This window comes from Papilio xuthus, unplaced genomic scaffold (assembly GCF_000836235.2).
Source record: "Papilio xuthus unplaced genomic scaffold, Pxut_1.1 DF829660.1, whole genome shotgun sequence".
NCBI lineage: Eukaryota > Metazoa > Arthropoda > Insecta > Lepidoptera > Papilionidae > Papilio > Papilio xuthus.
This window is the reverse complement of record NW_013528989.1, coordinates 1,610,732-1,629,730: the sequence shown is the minus strand read 5'-3', so window position 1 is coordinate 1,629,730 and position 18,999 is coordinate 1,610,732. Positions and strand designations below refer to the sequence as shown.

The window sequence follows — 18,999 nt, the reverse complement described above, 5'->3', positions numbered from 1 at the left end:
TTTGGTTCTCTGTCGGATCACTTCATTACGAATTTTATCTTTCAGAGAAACTCTGAGCATAGCCCTTTCCATAGCACGTTGAGCAACTTTAAATTTGTAGACCAGCCCTACCGTAAGTGTTCATGTTTTGGCACCGTATTTCATGACTGGTAGGACGCACTGGTCAAAGACTTTAGTCTTTAGACTCTGTGGAATTGGTGATGTGAAGGCCTGACGCAGCCCATCCCAACTAAATTCTTCTGGTGGCCTCTCTCTCGAAGTTGTTTTTTTAAAAAAAACAGCCCTTTGTCGTGGATCTTCGTTTCGAGGGCACTCCCCTGGTTGCCTCAGCCAGTATCAGTATTCTCGGCGTTGACATATCGAATGACGTTCAGTTTCGCGGTCATTTGGAAGACAAGGCCAAGCTGGCCTCCAAAAAACTGGGTGTGCTCAGCAGAGCGAAGCAGTATTTCCAACCGGGCCACCGCCTCCAGCTGTATACGGCGCAAGTTCGGCCCCACATGGAATACTGCTCGCATCTCTGGGCGGGAGCACCCCAGTACCAGCTTCTTCCATTTGACCGCATACAACGGAGAGCGATTCGAATCGTCAACGACCGAGCTCTTACTGATCGGCTCGACACTCTGGCACTGCGGGAGGGACGTTAGTTCCCTCTGCATTTTCTACCGCATATACCACGGGGAGTGCTCTGAAGAATTGTTTGGAACGATTCCTGCCGCCGAGTTCCGTCATCGGACGACACGACAGACCGCCAGGTTCCATCCACACCATCTCGATGGCTGGCAATCCACAACCGTGTTGTGCGGTTTGCGCGAAACTTCCTGCCTCGCACAGCAGCGTTGTGGAATGGTCTGTCCTCGGCGGTATTTCCAAACAGCTACGACTTAGGGTCCTTCAAGAAGCGAGCTTATCACCACCTCAAAGGCCGGCAACGCATCTGCGGTTCCTCTGGTATTGCTGATGTCCATGGGCGTCGTTGAACACCTCGGTGTTCCCGCTGCTCGTTTTCCCCTTTCTGTTATAAAACAAAAAAAAACCTAATTGCATAGTTTGCCCGAGGTAAACGTACTCCTTAACTACTTCGAGGGTGCTGCCTTAAACTGCAATTGGTTCCGGACTTACATGTTCATTGAACATAACCGTGGTTTTATCCAGGTTCATCCGAAGACCAAAGCTTTGAGAAGAATGGGAAGGAGGGGTAAGTTACCAGATTATGTTGCCATTAACCCAGATAAGCCTACTGTCCTATATTTAGGACAGTAGAAATAAAATAAAAAATTTCAGAATACTCTCTTTATCTAAGATTATTTAGTCTTATGATTATGCAGTAAGAAACGTGTCAGCTTTATTAGAAAAAATAAAAAGACAGTTATTTTAACAGTTTTTACCTTATAAGTGTGTAATAAAAGTGCGTTGCAGACATGGAAAATGACAGGTATGTATAAAAAGTTATATTTTACTCGTGAGTTGTTTTTTTCTGTGTTAATATCTAGTTGATAACCTTAACTTTTGTACTAAATAAATATTCTAGCAAAATAATATAAATAAATTACGTATAACTTGTTACAAATACTAGCGTACTATATATAGGACAGTAGGATAATATGCATGATTTTAGTACAATAATACAACTTTTTCTTTACAGACCGTTAGCTGGGCATGAAATTTTAGATGCTTTAGAAAATGTTTCTGATAATGAAGAAGATTATAGAGAACGACTGATATGTATTCTACCTCCTCCTGTTGATCCTGACTGTCTCACTGACGAAGATTCGGGTGAAGAAGATAATGTAACTTTGAATAATTTGCCACGAAACAATCTGCTTCAACCGGCTGAAGTAATGATTCAAGGGCAGATTATGGTGAGTGATACAGAAAAAGAACCTTCTGATTCTACATGTCGAACTAAACGTAGGCGTACCTACGCATGGAGAAAACGGGACTTGGCAAAAAATCCCGTGAATTGGCCAGATGTTCAAGGCGCTTGCCAAGATAAGCGCCCAATTGAGTGGTTTGTAAACTTCTTAGATGAAGATGTTATTTCGTTGTTGGTGTCAGAGAGCAATAAATATGCTGTCAAAAAGAATTTGCCTGGAGACATAACCACTGAAGATATGAAATGTTTCATCGGCATATTGTTGGTTAGTGGTTATTCATGGCTCCCCCGTAGAAGAATGTATTGGGAAAACTCCCCTGATACAAAGAATGAATTGATCAGCTCGGCTATTACTAGGGATAGATTTGACTTTATTTTTTGCCACCTTCATGTCAATGATAATCTGGATTTGCAAGACAAATACACAAAAGTACGCCCCCTAGTTACACTTCTAAATAAAAAGTTCTTAGAGTTTTCTCCTCTTGAAGAGCATTACAGTGTAGATGAGGCCATGATCCCCTACTATGGTAGACATGGCTGCAAACAGCACATAAAAGGTAAACCTATTAGGTACGGGTTCAAAGCTTGGGTTGGTGCTACACGGTTAGGGTATGTTTTATGGATGGAACCATACCAAGGTGCTACAACTATGTGCAATCCAATATAAAAAAAATTGGGGCTGGGTGCAAGCGTTGTTCTCACTTTTTGCGATGTGCTGATTTCACGTGACTTCGACCTTCCTTACCACGTAGTTTTTGATATTTTTTTTACTGGGACACCCTTGCTGGAAGAGATAACAAAGAAAGGCCTTCGTTGCACTGGGACAGTTCGAGAAAACAGGACATCTAGTTGTCCTCTGATTACATCGAAGTTACTGAATAAAAAGGAACGTGGTGCTGTCGATTACAGAACGACACATGACAACACGTTCATTATTGCTAAATGGCATGACAATTATATATTCAGTATTGCTTCTAATGCTGTAGGAATAAATCTTAAACAATCTGCCAAACGCTACTCACAAAGTGAAAAGAGAAACATTGTCATAGAAGAACCACATATGGTGTCCATCTATAACAAATATATGGGAGGAGTGGATCGGTCTGATGAAAATATTTCACACTACCGAATTGGTATACGAGGTAAGAAATGGTACATGCCGTTGCTCACACACATGATTGATCTTGCCGAACATAATGCATGGCAGTTATATAAAATAAATCATGGAAAACTGGATCATCTTGGCTTTCGCAGAAGGTTAGCAATTGCTTTGATTGAATCAAACAGAAAAAATGCCAAAAGAGGGCCTAGCCGACCCTCCCATCATGAACATGCTGATAGTCGTAAAGACCAAATGAATCATCTGGTTATTCCTCAATCGAAGCAAACACACTGTCGTCACTGTCACAAAAAATGTTTGTCACGAGTTACGTAACCACTAGCAGTATAAATTAATCTTAAGTACCATTATGTAGGTCCGATAACATTTAACATTATCTTGTAACACAAAGCTTATTTGTATTGTAATGTTTTCTTTAGAGATAAGTCAGTTATAAAATTCAGTCCGATTGTAACCTCCTAAGAGGAAAGTTGTATATTAAAATAAATAAAACATTTTTTAAAAGCTCCTCTCCTGCCAGCACGACATAACTGGCGCAGTCGATCGGTAGGATCAAGTAAATACAGGATAAATTCTCTAGTGCTGATCCTACAAAGAACCTACTAGTGCAAGCAGGAAGGTGAAGACAACTGGCAACGGACACCTGGACCTGACACATCCAGTCGCAGGAAGGACACCATATGGGCAGCGGAAAGCTCTACGTGGGGTAAGCGTTTATACATTTATCCGAGTATTTCCCTGTGCACCATCCCTCCTCGAAAACTGTGAATTCACTAGATTGTATCAATTTTTAATTTTTGTAACTCGTGTAATTTGTGTTGTCAGTAGTAATCCAGCAATTGTTAAACGTTCCCCGTTAGATAATATTTCAATTGGTAGGAATAGTTTAAATTGTAAAATGGACAAAGTGCGCAGTTACATGTACCCATAATAGAAATTGACCAATCTTTATATACAGCAAGTGCTGAATATGCAAAAATCAGCGAATTGTTACCAAGCTACGATGGTAATAAAAAAACGTTAAATTTCTTTATAAAAGCGGTAGAAAATGTTCTGGACATTGTAAAAAATAAAGATAATGATCCTAGCATCGGATCACTTATAATAAAGAAGTTACAAGGCTTACAAGCGATAGAAGTCTTAGCAGAGGTGCCTAGTTTTAAAACTTGGCCTGAGATTAAAACCTCACTTCAAAATAGATTCGGCGAAACGCGTGAGGAAATCATTTTAGTACATGAATTGAATAACTTGACAAAAAATAAAATAGATTTACTAAAAAACTGCGATAAAGTCAGAGAATTAACATACACATTAATAGATATAGATCCAACAAAAAAAGAATATTAAGAGAAAATGGGCATTAATACGCTCGTAAATCAACTAAGTCCATTCGTATCCTTAGCGACAAGGATGAATAATCCCAAAAACTTAGAAAGTGCAATCCATATCGCAATACAGGAGGATCATAAACTAAAAACATATCGAGTAAATAATCCGGTTAACGTTAGTAGGCAAGAAGCGAATACAAAACCAACTTATTCTTATCCATATAATAAACCCAAACTCGAGTTCCAACAAATAAAAAAAGAGTAAGACAGAACCCAACAAAAAATATAAAGTTAATTACCAACAAAATGAGATAACCAACGACGTATCGGATTCTGACTCAGAAGTCACTCAGAACGTAGAAGAGTACGATGGAAATTTTCAACAAATTATAGAGACAGTCCAGAGTAATTTATATAAATAACCACAACGGTCTACCATCAATCTATATTAACGAACTTGGCGGTAGATTCCTTATTGATACTGGCGCAGCAAAATCATTAATTAGCCCCAGAGTAATTGACAATCATCCCGAACTTAAAAATAAAATTAAAATTCAACCACACACGATTATAACTGTACACGGAACCTCGAAACTAAAGAAAATAATTGACTTAAAACTACCACCCCTATTCAACACAAATGCCATTCACCCTTTTCTCATCTTCGAATTTGATAAAGATTTTATAGGTTTATTAGGACTTGATTTCTTAGAAAAATTCGAAACCAAAATAAATTTAAAGCACATGGTTTTACAAATAAATAATGTATACGCGTATCCACAAGAGCCCTGCACACAGATTAACGAAGATTTGAAGATATGCAAACAATTAGATTGGCGACCCCTACAGTCATCAAAAGAATGTATCCCACAGATCATCACTCAGCAAAACAAGATCCAGTAAACTGTACGAGAGTAACTGCATCATATAACGATTTGCTTATAAGAAAAATAAAGTCAAATGTATGGATAGTAGTTTCTAAAAACGAAATAATCATCAAGAAATTATGCAACAACGAAACATTATACCAACGCCTTAAAGGTACTAATTTAATAACAATTGATAAACAATGTAAAATTACCATAAAAGATTATACGTTAGAAACACATGTTAGATATATTAAATCAAGGGAAATTATACCAATCCCGAAGCTAAAGTTTAATACCGCAGCAGAGACTACTGTAGAACTTAAAACATAGAGCTTGACAGCATATACAAGTTATTAAATAATGCGAAAGTATTGGATACCGAAACTATCCTAGAGAAGAAACAGGTATTCGATAACAAACCTAGTTGGCTTACTATACTGTTACTTACTATATCATTATGTATAAGTGTAAGCTACATTATGAAGAGAGACGTAAGAAGATTCAAGTCTCGACAGAATACACTGCAGACCGACATCGAAATGCAAGAAACACAGGACTTAAGGGTTGAAGATGAACCCCAACCCTCAACCCCAGTACGTTTCATTCTTCGGGCGGAGGAGTTACGTAACCACTAGCAGTTTAAATTAATCTTAAGTACCATTATGTAGGTCTCCTGCCAGCACGACATAACTCACGTTGTAAGAAATGTGATGTTGGAGTGTGTGTCAAGTGTTTTGAAACATATCATTCATAAATAGTGTTAATCTAGTAAATTACATATAACAATGGGTAATATAATCAATAGTTATCTAATAAACTACACTTTTTGATTACATTCTGTTTTGTCATAAATGGTCTTTTATTTCCTCTTATTATCCTTTTTTTTTTTCAGAGGGGAATGCTTTATGCATACTCCGCGCCCCGGGGGGGGACGCGGTAGTTATGTGGGATTCTCCTCCATAGCGGAGGCATACCCACTAAACCCCTCTGTTCCTCCAACGCATCGGGACGGGACCACGGGCACGCTTTCGCTCTCGTCCGCGGCCTCCTCTTATTATCCTACTGTCCTACATATAGGACGGCTGTTTCCCTGAAAGCCTTACACTTAATTTTTTTTTTCATATTTTTTTTTATGTTGCATAAGATCTAATAAACTAAATAATGTAACTTTTTTCAAAATTTTCAGAAAATTTTAGTTTCAGGCTTATCTGGGTTAAGTACATTATAGACGGTATAAAGGACGTAGAGATGAACAAGATTATGTTGCACGGAGTGAAGGACGGCAAGACGAAATGTGTACAAGTGTCATAAGATATTCTAAAATAGTGAATAAAGTAAGAAGAAGAGGAAAATCTTTTATTCTGCCCACCACCTCGCCGCACTAATGTTATTACTATCCCAAAAGTGTCCTATGCAACCATTTTCTTATTATAAACTATTATTATTATAAATTATATAATTTTACCAGTTTTTAATCTAGAATAAATAGTTAAAAGATTGATTGTACATAAAGATTTTTTATAATTTTTATTGAAATAAAGAGAAACCCGCACCCCAGGTCCCTGACCCACACATGTTAGACGAACGAGAGGGCGGCATAGAGCCGTCCAATAAATGAAAATATGTAAATAGGATGGTCAAACTGACCTTAAGCATGCCCACAACTGTAGTATAATGAAGGTAGTTATTGGAAAGTAATAAATCAGTTGGCATCCGACCGCAGTGTTTTATTGACGCATCTTACACTGGCGACGAGGATGATTTTTCAGGTTCGGATTTCCACCTGGCAAGTTCATCATCATGTATACCGGTTATAACCAGCGTCGCTTCAAGGGTCGTGGAGGCCACAACCCTTTTCCTAATAATAGTAATTTCGCTCCGCAAGATAGGGAGCCAAACTACTATCAAGAACAACCACCTCAACGCGGAAATCGCCAGCCCGGAAGGCCAAGTCCTTCACAGAAGAAGAGGGATCGATTTATCAAGTTGAACATTCCGATTATGGTACACCTATAGTACCTATTATTAAACCTTCCGGGGAGATCCGCATATGCGGCGATTACAAATCTACAATAAATCCGAAATTAAAAATTGATCAATATCCGCTTCCTCGGATAGAGGAATTGTTTGCGGCCCTCAGCGGCGGACAGGAGTTTTCAAAAATAGATCTGACAACCGCGTATATGCAAGTTCCTCTCCACCCCGACTCGCAGGCTTGCACGGCCATCACCACACATGTTGGTACTTATGTATTTAAGCGTACTCCCTATGGCTTAAATTGTATTCCACAAATGTTTCAAAAAATTATGGAGGAGACACTTAGGGGCTTACCGAATACTGTAGTATTCCTAGATGATATTTGTGTTACTGGGAAAGATAGGGAGACGCATAAGAAAAATCTGAGTGCGGTAATAGAAAGATTGGCAAACATGGGCCTTACTGTTAAGTTGAATAAATGTAATTTTTTGCAAAAGAGTGTATCTTACTTAGGTTTTATTATTGATAAACACGGTTTACATCCGGACATGGCCAAGGTGGACGCCATCGTGAAGGCTCCGGAACCGACGAACGTGACTCAATTAAAGGCATTTTTAGGGTTAGTTAATTATTATGGCAAATTCGTTCCTAATTTAAGTACATTACTCCATCCGTTGTATGCTCTGTTAAAGAAAAATCAGTCATGGTGTTGGAATACAAATTGTGAAATCGCCTTCAGGAAAATAAAAAATATTTTAGCTAGCGACCAAGTGTTGTGTCACTACGAGGCGACGCTCCCACTCGTGTTGTCCGTGGACAGCAGCGCATACGGTGTAGGCGCGGTACTCGCGCACACCTTTCCCGACGGCTCTGAGCGTCCCATTAGCTGCGCCTCCAGGACGCTCTCCGACGCCGAAAAGAACTATAGTCAATTAGATAAAGAGGCACTCGCTATTATGTACGGAGTGCAAAAACATCATCAATATTTATTTGGCAGGAACGTTCACGTTAAAAACGGATCACAAACCGTTGGTGTATATTTTTGGACCTAAAGGCTGTATTCCCCAGACTGCGGCGAGTCGGCTACAACGTTGGGCCGCGAAATTAGCCGCGTACGATTTTAATATTGATTTTGTAAAATCAAAGTGTAACGGCAACGCTGACGCGTTGTCGCGCTTGCCGCTAGAGGGAGACGGCAGCGATGGCGCATCGAGTGCGCCGGATAAACATTATTTAATGTACGTCGATGAAACTTTACCGGTTAATTTTAAAGAAATAGCATTAGCAACAACTAAAGATAATTTGTTAAGTAGGATTTTTGGATATATTATGTTCGGATGGCCGGAAAAATGTGCAGATGATGAAATGGCTTTTTATGTTAGGCGTTCAGATTTATATATTGATCATGGTTGTATTTTGTATAAATATCGTCTGGTGATTCCGCAAATATTACAGAAACGCGTGTTGTTAGAAATTCACGACGGACATTTAGGCATTGTAAAAATGAAGTCCATCGCTAGGAATTATGTCTATTGGCCGGCACTCGATAAAGACATCGAATTGATCGGGAACAAGTGCGAGGCGTGTCGCAGCGTACGCGACGCCCCCCCGCGCGCCACACTTCATCCCTGGGAGTTTCCCGCAGCGCCCTGGCAGCGACTGCACGCTGACTTTGCTCAGTTGCACGGCAAGTATTATATCATCGTAGTGGATGCTCATAGTAAGTGGCTCGAGGCGGAGGAGATACGTAGTACATCGGCCTATCACACCATAAAGTTTTTGAGAAGTTTATTTGCGAGGTTCGGCCTACCGGATAAGCTCGTAACGGATAACGGACCTCCGTTTCAAAGTGCGGAATTTAGAGAATTTTGTGATAGAAACATGATACGCCACATAACCTCTTCACCCTATAGACCGCAAGGTAACGGCGCAGCCGAAAATTGTGTAAAAATAGTAAAAAAAACTATTAAGAAAGCCGTTATAGAAGGTAGGGACATACACACTAGTTTATATCGGTTCCTAATGCAGTATAGAAATTGTGAGCATGCAACGACAGGCGTGGCGCCCGCAGTGGCGCTCCTCGGACATCGCTTGCGGAACAGACTGGACGCGATGCGCCCGAGCACCGCAAAAATAGTCGAGGAAGTGCAGGATAAACAAATACGCAACTCCTCGGGACTAGCTAGGAACTTTAATGTAGGGGATAAAATATTATCGAGAAATTATTCAACGAATAGTCAGAAGTGGGTCGAAGGGAAAATTTTACAACAAACCGGTCCGGTGTCTTATAAAATTATAAATAATGATGGGGGGGTGCACCGACGACACACGGACCAGATTTTACCTCTCGGCAACAATAGGTTTTCATGGGACATAGTAAACGAATCGGATAATTATAGCAACATTGATGAGTACGTCAACACGAGACCGCGGAATAGAAATAACGATTATGAGGGTGTTACTTTAGATATTGATTACGATGCGTACACGGAGGCACAGCCGCAGCCCGACAATTACACGGACACTGCGTCTGTGCCGGCCACTGAGACGGCGGAGCCGGTGGAGGCTCAGGGTAGCACCTTGGTGGTTCCCGGAAGTTCCAACCAGGTGAGCACGTTATCCGGAGAATTGAATGAGAGGACTAAAAGAGCACTTCGTCGCGAATGGCGAAGGAAACAGATGGAGTAAAGTTAAAAAAAAAAAAAAAAAAAGTTTTAGGCACTTTAATTTAGTCACATTCTTGTTCCATTTTTTTTCTGTTTGATTTTATTTATTATATAAAATAACAAAAAAAAAATATATATATATGGATATTAATATAAAGAAAACTTGAATGATGTAAAGGGAAAAATTAATTTTACTTGGTGGAGGGAAAAAGAGTAGATGTAAGTTTAAACATGTCAAAAAAATATATATATATATATATCTTTATATATATATATTAAGTGGAAAGCTAATTTAGTTTAAATGTTATCAAAATGTTATTAATTAGGGGAGAGATGTGTAGTATAATGAAGGTAGTTATTGGAAAGTAATAAATCAGTTGGCATCCGACCGCAGTGTTTTATTGACGCATCTTACAACAACGACGCGAAATCGTGGAAGATCACTTGGCTGACGTTCATCCAAAACAATTTAAAGGAAATTGAAGTTGACAAACAAGACTTCAAGAATCGTGATGTCTGGAGATTTAGGACAAGGAAGGCCGACCTCAAATAATTTGGAAAAGGCGTAGAGTAAGGAAACATAGTCTGTAAGAACAGGACATCCCGTCATAACTTTATAAAAGTAGGTTTGATTCACGTTTGTGACCAAATGTATGGTTTAAAATGTTCCAAGATTATTTGAAAGGTGAAACAGAACGTAAGACTGAATGAGATACATGTGTGGGAAGAGAGGAGAGAACGAATGGTAGACGAAAGATGTAATCAAACCAAAATAAACAGTTAAAATAGTAAAAAGTATTTATTTAAAGAATCCCGAACCCTACATATACAAAAATTGTGTTTATTATTTATTTCTGACAGTTATATAAGTCTCAATAAATGTTTAATATTGATACAATTTAATGTTAAATAATATCATTTATGATTTACTTTATAGTTTTAAAAACCCAATTAAAGCATTTCTTAACAGTTTTTTTTAGGGACTCGTTCTTTTGAACATGTCAGTCAGAAAAATATATAAGCAATGATAATACCAAAAAGAAAAAACTAATATTTACAATTTCTACAAAACCTTTGGCACCATGCTTTGGACTCCATCTACTAGATCCGACAACATTTTGGCCAAAACAGACAGAGTTCGCCAAACATTCCTTGACAAATTGTGTTTTTTATACAGTTGTCTCCTCTCCTTGTTCAAGACACTATCATTAAGCACATGTTGCACATCTTGAATCACCACACAATTGAATAGAGTTGTCACATCATGAAAAACAGACAACCAGAAAGTTGTGGCTTCAACCATAAACTGCTTTGCCGATACCAAAACATAGAACTTGCACTTTCCTTATTCACAATGTGGGTAGGATTAAGTTAAATTGGTTATTAAGTAAATACTTGCAAAAAAGTGACTGGAATCAATAAAATAAGAATAGCCCAGACATTGATACAAAGTAGCAGAGAAATTTTGTTCAAAACAAAAGCAACCATTTTTTTATTTTTTCTTTTATATTCAGAATGTTTCTGTCTTTTAAAAATTATTATATGCCCTTCTTTAACCCTTTAACAGTCCTATGGAGTGGACAGTGGAAAAATAAAATTGATAATGTTTAAGGGTATATAATAGAAGTAAAAACATATGTACATAGAAATAATATATTGTTTTATGGTAGGAAATATATTCCCTCTACCGGTCAGATTCTATTCTCATTTGTATGCTCTTTTCATGCGCCCAACCTATTCTATTACTGTAATTATATACAATAGTTCATAGACTTATGAAATATTTTATCTTGTGAGGTTCGTTCAATATCACATTGCCGACTATTAAGTCAATTTCAAGTCATTGAAATTGCTTTGATAAAAATTTGTACAACTTTTAAACAATTAAAACACAAGAAAATTAGAATCTATACTTATGATTAGAGAAACAGAATACTTTGTTCATTGGAGGACAATTTAAGTTGGTTGGTTTGTTACTTTGTAACAAAAAGTTTGGAAGAAGAGGATTGTGATATAAGTGAAATACAGGCATGGCCAATATCCTTTTTCTGTATCTTAAAGGTAAGGAAAACCTCAACAAACTTATAACTTGTAGATGACTGTGCAACAGTCACTTCGCTGTCCCCACCAAGGGGCTTGGGGCATACCCTTAGTTATGTGACTAAGCCATAGTCAGCCACGCTAGACAAGTGCGGGTTGGTTGACTTCACACATATCTTTGAATTTCTTCTAAAATATGTGCAGCTTGCATCACTATCTTTTCCTTCACCGTAAAAAAAAGAAAAACAATTGCAACGCAATATTGATTCTACACAACTCCCAACCTAGACCAAAGTAAAGTTGTAACAACACTAACTAAAATTGTGTGTTGTCGCAAGATTTTTTAAGAATATAACTTCTTTCGAACAAATAATCTACAATATTAATGTTTATGACATGAAGAAAGAACAATAAAGACAACTGAATATTCAACGGACACGACCAAAACATCCATGTATAAAAATTTGTTTATTCTTGAATAGAAAGACGCCACACTTCACAAGATAAAATGCCACGTTTCTAACATTTGGCAACTTTTACATCTAGATTTGTATTTTGAAATTACAGGCACCAAGTTGCAAGAATTAACAATAACTATCGTCGCGGCATAGCGGCCCTCCATCGTTGAGCGTTGATTTAAAGAGCACGTGAAAAGCAATCGATGGTGACAATGACAGGCTGACCGATGACAGTACTATGTCACCGCGAGATTGCCAGAACTTTAATTAAAAATAAACAAATGGTAGAATTTGGTAGTTATTAAATTAATATATTTCAAAACTCTTCCTGTTTAATAAATAAAACTCTATTATCTTCATTTAAACTACTATAATAGATTGAGTAATTACTTATATTTAGCAATAAACTAACAAAGAATCTAATGTATAGTCTTAAATCTATGATATAAAATAAAATATTAAAAACGAATAATTATTAAGTATAGATTGAGTTATAATATAATAAATGCAATCTTCTGAACTTTCTCGATGATCATTTTTTAAATTCATGAAATAAATAAATAGTTTAAAAATAATTAAATACATTTATTAATTAAAATTCAAACTGAATTGGTGTTCTAATCTGTCAGATTTTATTAACAACACATTTTATGAACAGGACAAAATAGGAAATTAAAATTAACTTTTTTATAAAATAAATGTTTATTCCATTATTGAATGTAATCATAAAATAAATTGATAAAAATGTAACATTAAATTATCCCAATCGCTGCCTACTTATAATACTGTCGGCAAAAAATTAATAAATGCAACCTGGGAGCAATAACAAAATGATTGACGAATTTTTTGCCCCTGAAAATGTTTCAAAGTTTGTGGAAAGTTAAATGACAGCGTAAGAGACATGAATATGAATAATTTAATTTCTTCGCGCTTCATCAAACTTTAATTCGATTAGACAAGTGAGGTATTGTTTTTATTCAAGGAAAAGACAGTCGGTCTTTCTGAATTATTAAATTATATCTTCATTGTATAACTGCTGGTGTCATACCCTGCGGCAGTCATCTGCTCGTCCACCCAACCCCGTTGCTTAGCGACGTCAGTGTACACCCCAGGGGTTGTCCCACCACAACCAATACCCCATGCCACTATACCCGCCTGAACGTACCGGTCCGTCTGCACCTGTATTATTTTTACAATTAAATTATGGCAACACAAACGGGCAAAGAGTATAGAAGTTCAATTGATGTATTAATCTATGGTTATATCAAATTTAGCGGGAAGAAATGTCATATTTGTTTTAATTATATTATTGTGTTAATTATTTTATTAAGTGATAAGCTTAGGTATATTTTAAAAGTGATTCTTGAAGATAAATTACCGGGCAGACTAGTGGCGAGCCTCCATCACCAACGCACGTGTCTCTACCGTTCTCGCCGCCGGCGCACATGAAGCTTGGGTCCAAATTGAAGTAGCGACCGAGACGTGTCATACGAAGCCGCTTCTGACAACTCTGATTACCCACCACAGGCAGTTCCAGCTGGGAAGTAAAGCCACCAGGTAAGTCAACAACATCGTGTGGTCATGGATAAAATCGACACATGATATATAAAACAAAAGCAACTCGTAATTGCAGGCTATCGAAATATACTATTTAATTGGAGAGGTAGGTACATCTGTAGAGATAAAAATGTATAGTTTGTGCGTAAAAAGACATGAATAAAAATGACGAATGCTAGATATATCTGGAAGATAAGTATAGTAGCATATATAATAGAGTGCGGTAAGGATAGGAAAATGAAGATTTTTAACTTTTATCTATAAATATTTTACCTTCTTTAATATAACTTGATATTTGCCGACTTCACCGAACTGATCCTTGCCCCAGCCGGATGCGAGACATCTCGTTCCGGGCGACATGGTCTGATCTAGTGTAGGTAGGCATGCTAACCCAACGTTAGGAGCCAACATCATTGGCATATTGAGGAATAGTAATGCTATATCGTTGGCTAGATTTCCTGAAAGAATTACACGTAAAAATAAGAAATGTATTATAAAACTTACGTAATACGACAAAATAGAATTTTAAGAATAATATAACAGTAGATTTGCTTACAGCAGTATTGTTAAGCGTTTTTAATTTTATACGGGCTAAAGTTATGTACAAAAACACTTACTACTTTTATAATCTTTATGTACAATCACATTGCCGACGTCTCTGTCCTGATGTGGGTACGGCTCTTTCGTTGTCTGTGTGTCCCATTCACCCGCGCGGACCATCAGTCTCCCAGCATTGTTGGGAGCTAATACTACATGGGCTCCCGTGACTACCACGCTCGGATGGATGAGAGACCCACCACCAATGTGCTTGAAGCCACCAGGGAACATCGGTTCCTTTCTAATGGAAGAAAAACAATTACATAATGATTATTCTACCCAACTATCGTAAACTAGAGAGAGATTATTGAGTAGTAGTTTAGTAGCCAACTTTTTCTTTCAGACTATGTTCTACATCTATGCCATATTTCAGCGTGATCCATGCAGCCGTTCTAGAGATACCTTCAAACAAACATCTATCCATCCGTCTAAACATTTGCATTTATAATATTAATAGCTGTCGCCCGCGACTCCGTCCGCGCGGAATAAAAAAACTTAGAGAGTAGTCTATGTTTTCTTCCAGACTATGTTCTACATCTACGCCAAATTTCATAAAGATCCGGTGACCCGTTCTGGACATGCCTTAAATTAAGAACCATCTAAACATTCGCATTTATAATATTAGTAAGAAGTAAGATTTGAGCGTCGGTGGTTCAAGGGTCAAGCACTTGACTTGCAATCTGCAGGTCCGGGGTTCGAATCCCGCCATGTAACAATGTGTTTTTTGATGATGATGAAGAAGTAAGATTTATATCTCAATATGACATACTTTAAAACGGCGACCATCCATGGGAACTCTCCGAATTTAGCTTCGCCGTTGACATCCCCGATCGTAACCATACCGACACCGTTGGGGTTGCGCCAACCGCAGCCTTCGCGCTGAAATAAATTCACAGCTACAATCAAAATCACTTATGGGTTTTCTTAGTTCGGTAAACGGATCCCTATGAACGTGATGTCACAATGTTGACTGCGTTGATAACATCAGCAACAATAATAAAACGAATATTACGATGCAGGAATATATTAAATAAAAGAGTCAAAGTATTACAATCATCAGTCTTGAAGGTCCCTTCTTACAAAAGGGATCATAATTCTTCAAAACCCGAAGATTTTAGTTATAAAACTTTCTAGATATATTCAAGCTTAATGGATACAAAATCGTTATATAGCGACGGTGGCTCAGGGGTTAAAGCACTTGTTCGAATGCCGCCATGTACCAATGTGTTTTTCGATTACCGATTTACATAAAATATGTACGTTTATCCTATGTTCTTACAGTGAAGGAAAATATCGTTATGCTGCACATATGTGTGAAGAAATTCAAAGATATGTGTGAAGTCAACCAACCCGCACTGGGTTAACTGTTACCCCTTACTTAGTCTAGGCTCAGGACCTCCAGGTGGGGATGTATGAGCTGATGATGGATATGGATGGATCAAAAATATATATTCAACTAACTTACCGGTAAGAAAGGTTTTGACACAGGTTTGGGCTGATCCTGTACATTTGTAGGAACACAGCATACGTCCAAATATGATTGACAAGGTCCGTTAAGCAGCCTGTTGAAAATAACTCAGATTCTCAGAGGTTAAGCACTTGTAATCTGCAGGTCCTGGGTTCGAATTACGCTACGTAACAATTTGTTCATATGTATATTTGTCCGTTCATCGTTCTTACGGTGAAAAAGAAAAATGATTGCTTCAACAAAAATAGTGCATAATAATATTAGCGCCGGAACATTCGTTTAAGCTTCCATTAATGGCTTGTGATTCAGAGTATCTATAGTACCTACTTAATCTATGTATACGGTAAAGGAAAACATAGTGATGCTGTGAAAGGCAAAGATATGTGTGAAGTGACGCACTGGACCAGCATTTACTATGACCTAGTCACATCATTTAGGGTAGTTTATAACTTCAGTGGGGACTTAGTAAACAACAATAGCCTAATGGTTAAGAGCGACACGAGGTCGGGAGTTCGAATCCCGCCATTCTACTATTGTCGTAAACCATATCCTAGCACAAGACTAAAGCTTAGTTGAAATGGTAAAAGAAATATTAGTAAATTTACAAACAAAATCGGCTAATATTTTAATAAAAAAAAAAACTAACCTGATATTAACAACATAATCACTGTTACTCCGAGCACTGCCACAAAGATTAAAATTAACGCATTCGCCTTGCCGCTTGTTTGGTGTGACGCAAGTCTCTGTTATTGGAAATCAACATTTTTATATCAGATTTTTTATTAACTTAAAAATACAGTATGATCTCACTAATTTGAATTTAACAGTGGTAGAGCCCGCTTTAACATCTTCGCACAAATTGGCCCGGTTCGCCCGGTGAAATACCACAACCACAGAGAAGACAGGCGTGAAGTGGACGCAATTCCGCCATTCGTCTGATGAGCGTTCGTCCCGGAGGCCTAATTTAGTCCTCTTTCCCTTCCCATCCTTTTCTTTATAAGGCAAGGATGGGAAGTGAAAGTGGACTTTCCGGATGAGAGGATGCATGGAAAGGGAAGATATTTTCATTCTGTGCATCATCTGCTCTGTCGATTAAAGGTAGGCAACACATATGCAATTGCGTATGTCTATGGGCAACGGTCACTTCGCTATTTCAGCGTCTTCAGGTGGCCGCTCGCTCGTTTGCAACCTTTTGATATAAAAAAAATCTAATCCGGCACTATAAATAAGCGGAAGGTGCCGGATTGCTGCAACGTTCGGATGACTGCATTATATAGAAAAAGTCCTAGGTAATGTACACTAATAAGTAACTTTAAATAATTATATTATTGTCGCAATTCACTTCCATACGTTTTCGAAGTTCGCTATGGAATCACTTCGAAGCGAAAGCACTTTGTCTAACCCCGTAGGACTACATACCCACTCTTGATGGCATTTCAGTTGGCATTGTCGTATTAAAAAGGTCGCTCAGTAATGAATCTAAATCCCCACCATCATCATAATCTTCACATCGAGACATCGATACCAATGCGAATAATATCCAAAATATCTAAAAATATCGATTGGTTATTAAAAAAAAACAATTAACGGTGACGTAAACACTGACATGAACAGGTTATAGACCTTGGTATTTTGTGCCTATTTGATATCCGCCATTTTGATTCTTTGTTGAGCAACAACGTGTTTTACAAGGTCGGAAGCATCTGGTTGCTGATGAGTAAATTAAATCAAGAGATGGTTTGAATAAGTATTTCATATTTTTATAACTTTAGTTTTTTTTTATCATTCTGGTTGTGTTTCGTATATCATTGCATTTTCATTGTAAAATCACAAAATCTTACTAATATTATAAATGCGAATGTTTAGATGTATCTCCTAAACGGCTGAATATAATTGAAATTTGGCACATAGAACATAGTCTGGAAGAACACATAGGCTACTGAGTTTGTTAACTCCACGCGGACGGAGTATCGGGCGACTGCTAGTTTCGATATGAAAAAACCTTGTCACTTTGCTTTCTTAATATAAAAAAAACATACCTGCATTTTGTATTCGTAATTCGTCCACAGTTTATATACACTTTTAAATATATATATTTAATAATAACACATATATGTTAAATTGTTCATGCATGTAAGAAAGATCTTCACATACTAATACATACTCATATATGTATATTATCAAGAGGAGATAAGTAAATGACTGCATTCATTATTTATAGTAGTTATATATAACGTATTTATCCAGTTTGGGAAAAAACATATTCAAGACATACATACGTATCATGTCTGTTTATTCCAAGACTAGCTGGCGCATATGACTCCGGTCACGCGGAATAAAAACACTAAATAAGTATCCTATCTGTTCTTTAAGACTATGTTCTACATCTTTTTTTTTCTCCAGAGGGGAATGCTTTATGCATACTCCACGCCGCGGGGGACGCGGTAGTTATGTGGGATTCTCTTTCATAGCGGAGGCGTACCCACTAAACCTCTCTGTTCCTCCAACGCATCGGGACGGGGCCACGGGCACGCTTTCGCTCTCGTCCGCGACATGTTCTACATCTATGTCAAATTTCTTCAAGTTTAAGCCGTTCCGGAGATACCTTCAAACATCCATCTTTCTAAACCTTCGTATTTATAATATTACTAAATGTGCCCGTGACTCCGTCTGTGCGGAATTAAAAAAAAACTTTAGTAGTCTATGTGTTTTTCCATACTATGTTCATGTGCCAAATTTCATCGAGATCCGTTCAGTTCTGGAGATATTTCTAACAAACATACATTTAAACTTTCGCATTTATAATATTAGTAAGATAATAAAAGGGATGGTAAAATCCAATACTATAGTTTGTCTATTTAATATAGATTAGTTTTACAATTGACTAGATAAGGATGGAGTAAAAACGATTAAGGATAGTTGTTCTCATAGGACTTGCAATCGAAAATTACGTAATTTTTGTTTTTGAATTACAATATTAATAAAATTGTTTCTTTCTATTCCTTCTGCATCTTCATAAAGAAAAACATGAAACAAAAAAATG

At 37.6% G+C, this 18,999-nt stretch overlaps 3 protein-coding genes across 5 annotated transcripts; 2 read left to right on the top strand and 1 right to left on the bottom strand.

The window, feature by feature from the left end:
- Positions 1-978: 978 nt before the first annotated feature.
- LOC106115896 (piggyBac transposable element-derived protein 3-like) lies at positions 979-6,132 on the top strand. The gene is made up of 2 exons (XM_013309539.1): positions 979-1,435; positions 1,646-6,132. Exons 1-2 carry the CDS (start codon positions 1,422-1,424, stop codon positions 2,541-2,543), a joined length of 912 nt encoding a protein of 303 aa, XP_013164993.1. The 5' UTR covers positions 979-1,421; the 3' UTR covers positions 2,544-6,132.
- LOC106114708 (uncharacterized protein K02A2.6-like) lies at positions 5,673-9,858 on the top strand. Its single transcript, XM_013308014.1, has 5 exons — positions 5,673-5,817; positions 7,210-7,434; positions 7,684-7,789; positions 7,910-8,114; positions 8,239-9,858. The coding sequence occupies exons 1-5, from the start codon at positions 5,673-5,675 to the stop codon at positions 9,856-9,858; spliced, it is 2,301 nt and encodes a 766-aa protein (XP_013163468.1).
- Positions 9,859-12,949: 3,091 nt separating this feature from the next.
- Positions 12,950-18,135, bottom strand: LOC106115600 (trypsin-3). Of its 3 annotated transcripts, XM_013309051.1 has the most exons (10): positions 17,996-18,135; positions 17,580-17,666; positions 17,376-17,505; positions 16,603-16,702; positions 15,954-16,050; positions 15,258-15,367; positions 14,509-14,729; positions 14,165-14,349; positions 13,713-13,871; positions 12,950-13,513 (listed from the first exon to the last, which is right to left on the bottom strand). In XM_013309051.1, the coding sequence occupies exons 3-10, from the start codon at positions 17,473-17,475 to the stop codon at positions 13,349-13,351; spliced, it is 1,137 nt and encodes a 378-aa protein (XP_013164505.1). In that variant the 5' UTR covers positions 17,476-17,505; positions 17,580-17,666; positions 17,996-18,135; the 3' UTR covers positions 12,950-13,348. The 3 variants fall into 3 exon arrangements, with proteins under 3 accessions (XP_013164505.1, XP_013164489.1, XP_013164497.1); XM_013309035.1 differs by lacking the exon at positions 17,580-17,666; XM_013309043.1 differs by lacking the exon at positions 17,580-17,666 and having other exon boundaries at positions 16,603-16,699.
- Between the last annotated feature and the right edge of the window lie 864 nt (positions 18,136-18,999).